General features: G+C 43.4%; 2 protein-coding genes across 2 annotated transcripts in view; one reads left to right on the top strand and one right to left on the bottom strand.

The window, feature by feature from the left end:
* LOC134675421 (sodium- and chloride-dependent GABA transporter 1) overlaps positions 1-13,131 on the top strand; it is a 341,033-nt gene that overhangs the window by 132,648 nt on the left and 195,254 nt on the right. The window lies entirely within an intron of this gene.
* Positions 1-13,131, bottom strand: part of LOC134675455 (NACHT and WD repeat domain-containing protein 2) — a 111,278-nt gene that overhangs the window by 4,654 nt on the left and 93,493 nt on the right. Inside the window, exons 19-28 of the mRNA XM_063533724.1 lie at positions 12,876-13,045; positions 11,410-11,629; positions 10,379-10,591; positions 9,679-9,739; positions 7,331-7,483; positions 6,591-6,778; positions 2,460-2,589; positions 1,471-1,592; positions 1,048-1,202; positions 210-428 (exon numbers count right to left, since the gene is read on the bottom strand). Of these exons, the coding sequence (XP_063389794.1) occupies positions 210-428; positions 1,048-1,202; positions 1,471-1,592; positions 2,460-2,589; positions 6,591-6,778; positions 7,331-7,483; positions 9,679-9,739; positions 10,379-10,591; positions 11,410-11,629; positions 12,876-13,045 (1,631 nt within the window). The remainder of the gene's footprint in view (positions 1-209; positions 429-1,047; positions 1,203-1,470; positions 1,593-2,459; positions 2,590-6,590; positions 6,779-7,330; positions 7,484-9,678; positions 9,740-10,378; positions 10,592-11,409; positions 11,630-12,875; positions 13,046-13,131) is intronic.

Here is a 13,131-nt window from a genome sequence, read left to right as displayed (position 1 = left end):
GAGTTTACATTTACATACATACATACAGACAGACAGACGGACGCGGCGGGGGACTTAGCGTGATTAGCAGTCCTTAGTTCAATATAGATCTAGGCTATTCCGTTAGGCGCGAAATATGACCTTGAGTGATGTTTCCTTGTCATGATTTATACACGTCTTTCTGTAAAATGACAGTCAGACACCTGCAACTCTTGCCTTATGAGTCTGACCTTTGTGCATCAATAGGCAACTCCTGCCGATCGATCTTGTGGACCTGCTCGAAGATGTTGTCAATATTCCAGATCTTGACAGTCCTGTCAATCGAGGAGGTGATGACGTTGTTCCAGCTGCCGACAGCCAGGGGCTCTAACTGGACAATTCGGCCGAAGTGCGCGTCCAAGACTTTGATTAGTTTCGTAGTTTCTAAGCTCCAGACGTAGAGGCTTTTTCTGTGAAAGTGAAATCGAGATTAAGGGCCACGCCACATTTAGCGTCTTTCGAGCGTCGGCGTCTACAAGTCTATGGCAGCTGCTCGACGCAACGTCGACGCAACTGCGCAGCGACGTCGTTTTCGATAGCGCTGACCAGACGCCGATGCTCGAAATACGCTAAATGTGGGGGGGCCCTAAGATCTAAAATGGAGTTGGGCGGGAAATGTTGGTAGAGTGATGGAAGGTGGACTAAAATGTTAACAGACAGAGTGGTGGCCGCTTTCGGATGAAAGTAACGCCTGGCGTTGGTTGGATCATTGGGTGGACGACATCCGGAAGATTGCGCGCCAATTCTAGATGAGATTAGCTCAGGACCGTTACAAGTGGCGTACTAGAAAAGAGGCCTATGCTCAGCAGCGGGTTATAAAGGACTGATATGATGAAGAAGATTCTGAAAGGATCATACTAAAAACGCGTCTCAATCAGTGTAAAATTATGATTTAAGCGAAATACTGTATTGAAAGTTTTTCTGTATTTGTTCCGTAAGTGACCTTTAGATCTGATTAGACTGACACAAAATAGAGAATGAGAGAGAGAGAGAGAGAGAGAAAGAGAGAGAGAGAGATAGTCAAGTTACCTGACGCCAGCAACGGCATAAGTGTTGTTATTGCTGATCATAAAGGAGTTGGAGAGCGTCATTTTCGTCGAAATATTACGGATGGTGTGAGGAAGTTTGAGCACGATGCCTTCCAGGGACATATCCTTTTCCGGTTCATCATCTATTTTCTCTTCCTGTAGGTAAAACATGAAATTAATTGAATTAATCTTAACCAAAAAAGATTCGGCTTTCACTAATATTTAATAGTATTTATCAGCAGTTCCACTTTAACCAATCTCAATCTACACGCGTTATTTACTATAAGACCAATTTGGAGCATTCTCCCAATTCTTCTTTTATCACATCCAGATATATATGATTACAAATAACGATATTTAAACAAATAACGAATTTTGCGAATGCATCCAGCCAATTATAAAAAGAAAGTTTATTAAAATGTACTTCTTCGTCTTCTTCTTTCTTGTCGTCATCATCTTTCTTCTTTTTCTTGCTGTCGTCGACGTGTTTGGACCTGTCGATCCTGCTATCGAAATCCCACACCACGAAGCTGTATGTTGTTGTAGCTGAAAGGTATTATAAAATTAATATTATTGACAAGTACTTATACGGTCAAGGGGGTTCGTTCTTATTCTTTTATAAAATGTGGTCATTTATTTAACCTTATTGGGGTACTAGGCCTTATTAGGTAACGTATAGAACCGGCACAGAACCAGCGTACTTTGCGCCATGAGTTGATATTGTTTTGACATAAAACCATAGAAGCGGACCGTGAATCTCGCGACCGAAACGCGTAAGCGCCAGGACGTTTACGACGCTTACGACGTTTTGGTCGCATGGCACAGGGTGTGATTGCGACAGTTTCATTGTTTGGTACTTATGGCGCCTCTATCCTATCCCCGTAAGACCTAAATTTTGAATTTGGAATGTTCTTTTATTTATATACGAGTTCAAAAGTCGAGTTTAATTTGTATGTACAAAGATACGGGGACTTACGAGGCTATACTTAGTAATAATAACTCAATGTTTTTGTAGCGTCTTAAGTTAAGACCCCCTCAACGTGCACACTAGCGCCGCTACTAAATTATCGTGATTATTTAAATTTCACGAAAGATATTTAAAAAAGGAGGCCGCTACGGACTGTATTGTGTATTTAAGTACCTTTTGAATACATCAAACTACTTTATATGTTGCTGGATTTGTCAATCTATGTGTCCAAAGTAAAAACGGCCGTTTTTGTTTTGAGTTCCTAGATCGACGAATCCAGCAACATAAAAACTAGTTTGATGTATTCAAAAGGTACTTAAATACACAATACAGTCCGTAGCGGCCCCCATTTTTGAATACCTGTTGCTAAATTTAAATAATCACGATTATTTAGCAGTGGCGCTAGTGTGCACGTTGAAGGGCTCTTAATTAACCCTACAACTCACCTAGAAGCATTCTGTCTTTCTTCCCTCGTTTGAGCTGAAGCATCGCTTCAGCAGTATCAGTCTCTTTATGGTGCAGCTCTTGAATCTTCTCCCAGCAAAGCTGTTCTTCATTTAGCTCAAAGATTGAAATCTGTCAATAAATTGCTAAATGTGAGTATTTATTTAATATAAACAAAATAAAAACAATTATAAACTAAAATTAAAACTACATAAAGCTACAATTAAAATAACTACTAAACTAAAATAACCTATAAATAAAAATAACCTATAAATAAAAAACTGGCTCCAGTTCAGTGCCTTGGGGCAGGGTGCCAAGAAGGCTGGCGGCATTGCCGCGCTGGACGGCAATACCAATGCGTTGCGCAAGGTATGAGCCAGCCCTCTTGTCACCCGTCGCCTCCACGAGGCGCTTCGCCAGCTCGGCGAATATGCCGTGGGCGCCAGAGCCCCAGGGCCCTAGGGTTTCCACCCCAAACGGCTCAAACATGCAGCCAGAATCAATGGCTGCATATTTGCGCCGCTTGAGGTGTTCAGCCGCGTTGGCGGCCGCACCGGCTCTGTTAGATGTTCCTGGAAGATGGGACTGCGCAAGGGTGTCCACGCATGTGGCATCCCAAACCAAAGGCCGTCCCATCTTCCAGGGAACGAGGGTCATGCCGTCCGGTCTTTTCCCGTCATCGCGGGCCAAACCAGACGGTTCCAGAACCGCCGGCACCCCAGCCGTGACAAGAGCTCGGCGGAGGATGTCGTTTAGGCTCGCGTGTCGTGAAAGACGGCCGACACTTCTCGCACAAGATAGACCGTGGACACCAAAACGCGTCACGTTTGCACCGCACTGGCACAGATGAGGAGCCACACAAGCCACCCCCAAGCGCAAACACAAAGAAGTCCTGAAGGTGTTCGTAGAGAGAAGTGTGCCCAGGTTCTTTGATGGCAGGGCCTGCAACCATGAGCCTGATTCCCATTTCGTCGCAGCAAGGAGACGAGCGCGCTCTGTGGTGCTGGTTGACGTTTCGTACAGATTATCCCGTACCAGCAGACAGAGCGGCTCGTCCCATTGGTGTTGCGAATGGCGGGTGATGGGCAAGTCCGCGTTAGGGCAGGCCGTTTTCCAGTTGTCGATAGCCTCCGGCAGGAAAGGGACGTCCAAATTTATAAGGGGGTCAGTTTTTAGGATTTTTCGGAACAGTTTTTCAATGTTATGCGCTGATGAAAGAAAAGCAGGAAGAGCGACAGCAGAAGTTTGTCGTATCCCAATACCACCGTGCCTAATGGGCAGGGAGGCTTGGGACCACTGAGAGTTGTCAAAGGTAATGTTAAAAATGGACGATACTGTAAGTTTTATTTCTTGGTCTAATATTTCCAAAAGGTTGGGATATTTCCAAAAATGACTACAACGCAGGACATAAGTAAATTTGGGGACAAACAAACAAAATTTAATTATGGTGTAGGCCATGTGAGGGTTAATTGTGAGCAAACGGTCCGAATAGTTTTTAAAATTTTGAAGCTGATTATTAATGTAATTCGGGAAGGCTTCGTCCAGGATCGGTGAACCTAGGAGGTAAAGTGAACTTTCATCCAAAACTTTGATGCCAGGAGCTAAGGTGCTGAATTTTGAAAGCGCTTCATCTTTATGCATGCATCTGTCGGAAAAAAGTACTTCGCACTTTGAAAAATTTAAACACAGGCCAATTTTAGAAAACTTTTCTATGAGAATTCGCATATCATCAAATACCTCGTCGACGGTGCCTCCCAGGGTACCATCGTCGAGGTACCAAGCATTAAATTTAGAATTTAGGCTTTCCAGGATAGGGTGTATGGCAAGGCTGAAAAGTGCAGGGCCCAAAGGGTCGCCTTGCTGACAGCCCACTGATGAATATAAAAGGTTATTTTTAAAAAGTAATTTAGAGTTTGTGCCGTAGCATTGCCAAACAAAATTATACAGCTCAGGGGTCTTCTCTTTGACTTGGTTAAGTAAGGCGCCTCGGTCGACAGAGTTGAATGCATTTCGTACGTCAACTTTCAATACAACCTCGCCTTCTTTCTTGGTAACAAAAGAACGTAATGCGTGTACCGCTGCCTCGCACCCGCACCTGGAACCGAAGCCTAATTGAACCGGTTGAAAGTAAGCACTCAGTTTATCTGAAAACGCCTTGCAGCATGATTTGGCTGCTAAACGGCGATAGGTGGTGCCAACTGCAATAGGCCTGATCCCGCCGTCCTTTTTAATCAAAGCGCATAAGTTGGCTCCGTACAAGATGTTGGTAACTTCCGTGTTAACCTTACCCTGTAGCATGAAGTTCACTAAAACGGTTAAATCTTTAAGAAGGGTATCACCAGCTTCACCGCTGGAGTGGCAAAGCAGGTCTTTAAGGTGTTGTGGTGTTAGACCGTCTAGACCCCCAGCTGAACCGTTTGGGAAGGCGCAAATAGACCTAAAAACCTCATCGGATGTTACCTGAAGGCAGGGATCTGTTGGGCCGGGAGGATCTGGTAGCAAGAGATTGTCATCCGGATTAGGGTGCTTACTTAGTAGGGCATTCAAGGTATCAGATGTATCAGGGGCTATAGCGTCGCTAGAGAAAAGAAGGTGAGCAGCTCCTTTAATGTTACCTTCCCCTATTTTATTTTCTACGTTTCGCGCAAGTGAATAATTGTGCTTAAAGGCGGATCTTGACAACTCTGAGACATCATGGGGATTGGAACAGTTTTGCTTGATCCGAGACGTTAGGGAAACACCTCGTTGCGCAGCTTGTTTGGCGTAGAGAACTCTGTAGGGGAAGGTAAGTAGGTTTTCCCAGCTTTCCTTAGAATTCTGATTCACCGTGGCTCTCAAATCATCTGCAAGTTTCTGGGCCACTGAAATTCGGGCGCCTCGTGGGATTCTTTTAATGACTGGAATTGATTGTTTGAGTTTGCTTAAAGTTTCTGATATTGGCGGACGATTATTGAGAGGTGAGCTTGTAGGGTTAGAGACTACACTAGAATCAACAGGCGGCGTGTTGCTGGGGTTACCGTGGACACGACCGATGTGAATATTGAGACCACGTTGCCCTTTGAAAAAGCGGACGTCAGGACAGAGCGGGCATTGTGTTTCAGTGGATTCCAGGGATGACGTGGTGGGGACGGCATTATTTGCGCTTGGTTGAAGCGACATAGAAAACTTATCGTAAAGAAAATAAAAACATATGAATATAATAGAAACTAAAATGAATATAAAAACATGCATAAACAATCACTAAGTCACTAAGTCGAATTCTGCGGACAAGAACTTCAGTCACTTGCACACATGCACTTATTTTTACACTTTTATGTGAAATTATTGTAGTTGTAGTATTCTCATGACCACATATATTGATTTTTGGAGTACATATTCCTTGTAAACATTTTCTGTTATGATTTCATATCTTCTTAGATTGACGAAACGTCTGTCAAGCCGGCCGCCAGAGCTTAGGGCCCATTTACTCGGGCTGCGGTCTCCACAAAGAAAATTCGCAAACGGTATGTCGACTATAAAGTTATAAACCCATGTAGATTGGTTGAGATAAAAAAAACTGATGAAAAGGGGGCTAGGAAACTTATTTAAAATTAAATTCGACAAAGAGCGTGTTGTTCCGTTGCTAGGCGTTTGACTAAATGTTAATCTTTCAAACGTAACTAATCCGTTTGATAAGATGCTGTGTATTGAGTTAATAATAACTGTCTACATCAGACTGTCAGGTCAGGCGGCAGTCGCTTTCGTAAAAACAAGTGCCTACCAACGCCAATTCTTGGGATTAGTTTCCAAGTGGACCCCAGGCTCCCATGACCCTTGGCAAAACTGCCGGGATGACGCGAGGAAAATCAACCCCCCTCCCTCAACCCTCCCCCCCACGTTTTTACTATTCGGAATCGGTAACCACAAACAGAAACTAGAAAATTATACAACACAGAAAAACAAAGATGAGAAAGTGTGGTCCCATCTCAGCATGTAATGCAATATCGTTTTCTATTTTATACGGGCATGGTTCTTCATTACTTCTTAATGTGCTTTCCTGTTTGTATCCTAATAAAACTTTTAACTTCTTGGCCACGTCATTCTTTAAGTCTTCACAAAAGCCTTATAAAACTATAAGAAAAAGTGGACTATACCTGATACCCCCTCTCTGGATCACTGGTATAAATTCTATTCCAACCCTTGTTAAAGGCCAGGGCACCTCTGCACCTCAGCGGCTTCACCCACTCCCCCCCTTTTTTGTAGTGCACCAGCAGCCGGTCTTCGTCCAGGTCTCCGCTCCACATGATCAGCTGGAAGTTGTCCAGGTCACGGAACTCCATGGCTTTGGACAGTGAAATAAACCAAGTTCAAAAGGAAGAAATAAAAGAGGCATACCTCCTCGAGCAGACGTGCAGCAGAAGTTGCTAAGCGGGCGAGGTGTTCAAAATTACCTTGACACGCTCTTATTCTCTTAACAATAAGGTCGCGTCAAGATCATTTTGAACTCCTGGCCCGCTTACCAACTTTCGCTGTTGACTGTACAAATATTGTTTACATTTCTCATGCTCTGAATGTGACTCGTTGTTGTTCTATGAAGTGTGCAGAAAGTGATACGTTTCTGTTTTGGAGTATTATACTTTCCAAGTACGTTTTTTAAACCTTCATTACGATAAGCTGTTGTTGTTTTTTTTTTAAACTCAAATTTCATTAGACATAGTACCGTAATAGTATTAAGATTTTGAGCCCGGAGAGGATATGGTTTACAAATAGTAGGTCATCATCATCATCATCATATCAGCCAGAGGACGTCTACTGCTGGACATAGGCCTCCCCCAAAGAGTGCCACAATGACCGGTCTTGCACCACCTGCATCCAGCAAATGGTAGGTACTTACAAAGTATCTCCCAGGTGACGTCATCATACGGTGCCGGATCTGGGGCTGGCAGGGTCTCTTGGTGCTCTCCTCGCATGGAATACCGGTACCAGGAGTTTGGCCCGTATATGAACATGTGATGATTGAGAACTGATACGCCTCGGACTGTCTCTCCTGAACAAAGAAGAATTCAAATAGTCGCAGATGGCGAGATTAACCCTTTACCTACGGGTGTCAACCAGAGTTGCCAGTAAGGCAACACCGCTGCAGTACGGGTGTCAACTATAGTTGATCGAAGTAATGGTCATGTTTAACATTTTTTTTAAACAAAACGAGACCTTGTGGGTTGGTAATAGCGGTCACATTATGCACTGTGATTAGTATAGATACAAAGAAAAAAATATCATAATATTTCGGTAGATGGCTCTGACATAAACATAATTTTAAAATTACCGCTTTTTTGCTGGCAACTGGAGTTGACACCCGTACTACAGAGGTGCTAATAATTGAATTCAATATGGCGGACAATAGTGTTGTTTTCAAATTTCATCAACTTGTTGTCGATATGAGAGAACGGCGTGGGAGTGTTTTTTACCGTTTTTGGTTCAAATATTGGAATTTAACATATTATGAAATCATCATTAGGTACTATTGTACTTAATAATAATTTAACCACAATCCTAACTTGTTAAATTTCAGTTTTACATTAACTAGATTATCGATATATCGACAAATGTGTCGATAGACGCACATCACTATTTTCCATAAGTGGCAAATTGTTTTCGTGCAACGTTTTTTGTGATTGATTTTTATGCATTAATTTCATAATTATCGTTATTTAAGTGTTTATTTGTGTTAAGTATATTATAAACTAATGTTTTTAAACGTAAACTTGTGAGATCCGCGAGTAGTAACTTAAAAATCTTCATTTTCTTAGTGACTGGTATATTGCTTGATAGCAGAAAAAATAGTGAATATTATTACTCCAAGTTATTATTTATTGATTAAGCACATTATACTTATTGTGTGTGTGAAGTTTCAAGTGTGTAGCTGTAATACATCAAAAGTTACAAGTAAGTGAAATAATGCCTAACCGCTGACTCTCGCCAAAACATGCCCGTATTGGGCGGTGACGGAGCGATTAAATAGCCCGTAGGTAAAGGGTTAAAATAAAACAGTATACAGTGTGGAAAGATAAGTCGGGCCCTGGAGGGAAACTACCTTAAATCCTTAAGCTGGCTCATTTTACTTAAAGGAGACATTCCTTTATTTTTAAGAAGAAACAAAACTGCATTCAAAGTATTTTTCTTCTTTTTTCAAGTTGGCTTGTCTAAAATAATCTTGAGTACCTACTAAATATTAGATTTTATGGATATTTTATACGACAGACGAGCGTAAGACCTAATGTTTCTTGGAGAAATGTTATCATTAACATTAACTGTATCGACTAGTAGAATAAAATTGCGACTTTTTATTTTTCGGTCGGAAATCTTTGAATGCAGATTTGTTTCATTTTAAAAATAAAGGAATGTCTCCTTTAAGTAAAATGAGCCAGCTTAAGGATTTAGGGTAGTTTCCCTCCAGGGCCCGACTTATCTTTCCACACTGTATAGAAGCAGAAAGAGCAGGGGTCTCCAAACCCCGGCCCGCGGGCCAGATCCGGCCCACGACGCGTTCCAATCCGGTCCGTCGACGCCCAAAGTGTCCGGCCCGCGAGAGCCAGGGTCCAAGGGTCCAGCCCTAACAGCAGCGACCAGGTACACACCCCCACCCCCCCGCGCGAAAGTTTCTGAGGCGCAATATGGCCCTCAGGTAAAAAAGTTTGGAGGCCCCTGGGTAAGACCGTGCGACTTGTAATCCGGAGATCGCGGGTTCAAAGCCCGGCTCGTACCAATGAGTTTTTCGGTTATGTACGAAATAATGCTTTGATATTTTCCAGTTGCTTTTCGGTGAAGGAAAACGTCGTGAGGAAACCGGACTAAATCCTAACAAGGTCTAGTTTACCCTCTGGGTTGGAAGGTTAGATGGCAGTCGTTTTCGTAAAAATTTGTGCTACTCCAATTCTCGGGATTAGTTGCCAAGCGAACCCCAGACTGCAGAATACCGGGATAACACGAAGAAGATGACGATACGTCTAAGCTAGCTAACCCTGCAAAGTTGCAAACTTCCACTTTCCAATCTTGGCTTAGGTTGGTTCCATTCTAGATCATTATTCTGTAATTAATTAAAATAAGCAACAACAAGAAACAGGAAAGATTCATCGCGTTTTGGTTGTTATCTCAGCATCGTGCTTTTGGTGAGGTGAGCCCATCAGGTGGTGAAATTTTTTCGAAAAAAAGAATGATTTTCGGATATGTTTGTATCTTTACCTTCGTCCAGTGGATTTTCGATCGTCACGTATTCACTGGTCAGCATATTCAGCAGCATAGACTAAAATAAATACATTACATTTTATTAATCCCACGATATTGGTAACTATATCATTCGTGCGATTTGATTTAGACAAAATACAAGTTGTAACTAAGTTGTAAAATAATGATAATAAAATTTCGTCTTTGTTTGAGATGGACTTATTTTAAAAGAAAAAAGAAGGCCATTATATAAATTACAAAAAATAAAAAATAAATAATAAGCTAAGATGGTACTTTCCCAGTCAAAAAAATTTTGATTAAAGATGTACAGTGTGTCCTAGATGTACGATCAGCCAAGAAAGTGGTCTACCACTTTTCGACTCTATCAATCAGATAGAGTCGAAAAGTGGTAGACCACTTTCATGGCTGACTGTACTTTTATTGTTCGATCTTAAAGAACCGTAGATATAAATAAATTTACATACCACAGAGTTATTAGTGGACGCAGCAGCCCACTTATTATCCGGGGACAGCACCAAGTTCTGCATGATGCCCTCCAGCTGCGGACACAGGTCCCTGGCCAGGTCCGAGGTGGACAGGTCCCAGGAGATCACTCGGCTGGAGATGGACACCACGTAGCGCTTGTCGGAGGAGAGGCGGAACGCGAAGACGGCGAACTGGTGGCCTTCTAGACGTGACGAAACGTGGAAATACCTACCACAGAGTTATTAGTAGACGCAGCAGCCCACTTATTATCCGGGGACAGCTCCAAGTTCTGCATGATGCCCTCCAGCTGCGGGCACAGGTCCCTGGCCAGGTCCGAGGTGGACAGGTCCCAGGAGATCACTCGGCTGGAGATGGAGACCACGTAGCGCTTGTCGGAGGAGAGGCGGAACGCGAAGACGGCGAACTGGTGGCCTTCTAGGGAGTACTGGAAAGGAGAAAATTATATGAGTAGGTAGTCATCTTAATACAATACACAGACTTAATATAAGATACAGGCTCGGCTTAGTTTGGGGGAGCACTGTTAATTTTTAGGGTTCCGTACCCAAAGGGTAAAAACGGGACCCTATTACTAAGACTCCGCTGTCGGTCCGTCCGTCTGTCTGTTTGTGACCAGGCTGTATCTCATGACCCGAGACAGACAGTTGAAATTTCCACAGATGATATATTTCTGTTGCCGCTATAAAAACAAATACTAAAAACAAAATAAAATAAATATCTAAGTGGGGCTCCCATATAACAAACGTGATTTTTTTGCAGTTTTTTGCGTCATGGTACGCAACCCTTCAAGCGCGAGTCCGACTCGCACTTGGCTGGTTTTATTTTTAACTATGGGTAATTATGTTACAATGCAGTCGTGGCAATGGGCAGGCCACATTGCGCGCAGAGAAGATGGCCGATGGGGTCGAAAAGTGCTCGAGTGGAGACCACGGACCACGGACTAGCAAGCGCAGCGTAGGACGTCCACCCACAAGATGGACGGACGACCTTGTTAAGGCCGCCGGAAGACGCTGGATGCGGGTCGCTTCCAACCGGTACGAATGGAGGTCCAAGGGGGAGGCCTATGTTCAGCAGTGGACGTCTTATGGCTGAGATGATGATGATGATGAATTATGTTACTGCGACACCCATGCGGCAATGATAGCAACGCAATTTATCAAAGAGAACAGCAACCTCGCCCATTTCTTGCTGTTGTGGCAATACTTATATAACTACACCCCAAAAGATAAAAAGAAAGATCCTCACCTTCAAAGGACCCCCAGGAGTGTGCAGACAGTGATGCGAGGGCAGCAACGCGCAGTGGTTCTTCCCTTTATCATGGCACTGTTTCAACAGTGACGCGACGGCCGGGTTGTGGGGGGCTTCGGGTAGGAGTCTGCCGACAAGTTGCGGGGCCAACATGTCGGGGTAGGTGCCCAGGATGGCCCCGCCGAGCCGGAGGGCGTCGGCTACTAGCATCAGCTCTCTGAAAGATAAGATGGGGGTGAGACGGTAACCATAATCCCATCATAATGTTGAGCATTCAATCCGTATCTTCGAAGCTGTGTTAGTAACTAAAGAAATCTTATTTAATAACTATCGCAGCTTTGCAAATACGTACCCTATAACCAACCGTTTGAATTAGTCAATCCCTGGCCACGACATTGCGCGACTGCATGGCTTCGGGTAAGGCGACAACCATAGGTTGGAACGAGACAGCGATCGGACCTTTCGTTCCCACCTATGGTTTTCTTTTCGCCTTAGCCGAAGCTAGTTGCGCAATGTCGTGCCCCTGGCCCCAATTTCACATCGGTGACAGGTGCGGCGAATTGTAAAATCACTGTTGCTGACGTCACAGGCATCCATGGGCTACGATTACCACTTACCATCGGGCGGGCCGTATTCCTGTTTGCCACCATCATTGTATTATTTAAAAAAACTTTATTATATCGGAAAAAAACAGATATTTCTCCTGCGAAGTTTCTGACAATTGTCAAAGATTTATCAGAATTGTAGGTAATTCTTGACAGGTAATGAGTTATATGTCCGAATTTCGTGACAATTGTAGTGTTTCTTGTGACAATTGTCATAAACTTAGCAAGAGAAATATCTGTTTTTTTCCGATATCATAAAGTTTTTTTTAATAATACAATGATGGTGGCAAACAGGAATACGGCCCGCCCGATGGTAAGCGGTAACCGTAGCCTATGGATGCCTGTGACGTCAGCAACAGTGATTTTACAATTCGTCGCACCTGTCACGTTGGTGAAAAACGGGCCTGGCCGTAAGATACAATTAAGATGTCAACGTCAAAAGACATAGGTATTTAAAAACATATCTTTCGACGTTGAAGGAATAAATTGTAGCATTATACCTACATTCACAGAACTCGCGTCGTATTCCTCATTGCTGAGGGTCGTGAAATCTCCGTGGAATAAGCTTCTCTCTGACGTTGTCCCGCCATCTGTGTCTGTTTTTGGCATCGTGAAGCGCGACATGCAGTTGGGTGTCCAGGATAGAACGGACTTGATCTGCCCACCTTGTTGGACTACGGCCTCTAGGTTGTCTTCCATCAATCTTGCCAGTAGAGTCTGTGCGGAAAGAGAAGAGTCGTGAAATGTGGAGCCCATACATTCTACGACTCTTCTCTTTCCGCACGGACCCTGACTATGAGTTGTTCAACAACAGTTTCGTGTAGGTAACGTAATTTTCTGAACCTCAGATATGCTAACCTGACAGCATCCTTGTTCACATGCAGCTTTGCGTCTTCGAAGTCCGCTAGAACAGCTTGCAGCGGACAGCAGTTGAGCTTGGCGTGGAGCCACTCGTAGTTGAAAAGTACTTCGGCATATAAGTCAGTGAAGCGTTTGGAGCGGACCAGATGGAAGGGCAGCTCGCCAAACTGCGAACAGTTAAAATTTTTTAACATTTTTTTATTTATTTTATATAGTAATCATGATGGTTAATCTAATATCAAGTACTTATGTA

Source organism: Cydia fagiglandana, chromosome 22 (assembly GCF_963556715.1).
Source record: "Cydia fagiglandana chromosome 22, ilCydFagi1.1, whole genome shotgun sequence".
NCBI classification, from domain to species: domain Eukaryota; kingdom Metazoa; phylum Arthropoda; class Insecta; order Lepidoptera; family Tortricidae; genus Cydia; species Cydia fagiglandana.
The sequence above is the reverse complement of the archived record's forward strand: the minus strand, read 5'-3'. Positions and strand labels throughout refer to the sequence as shown.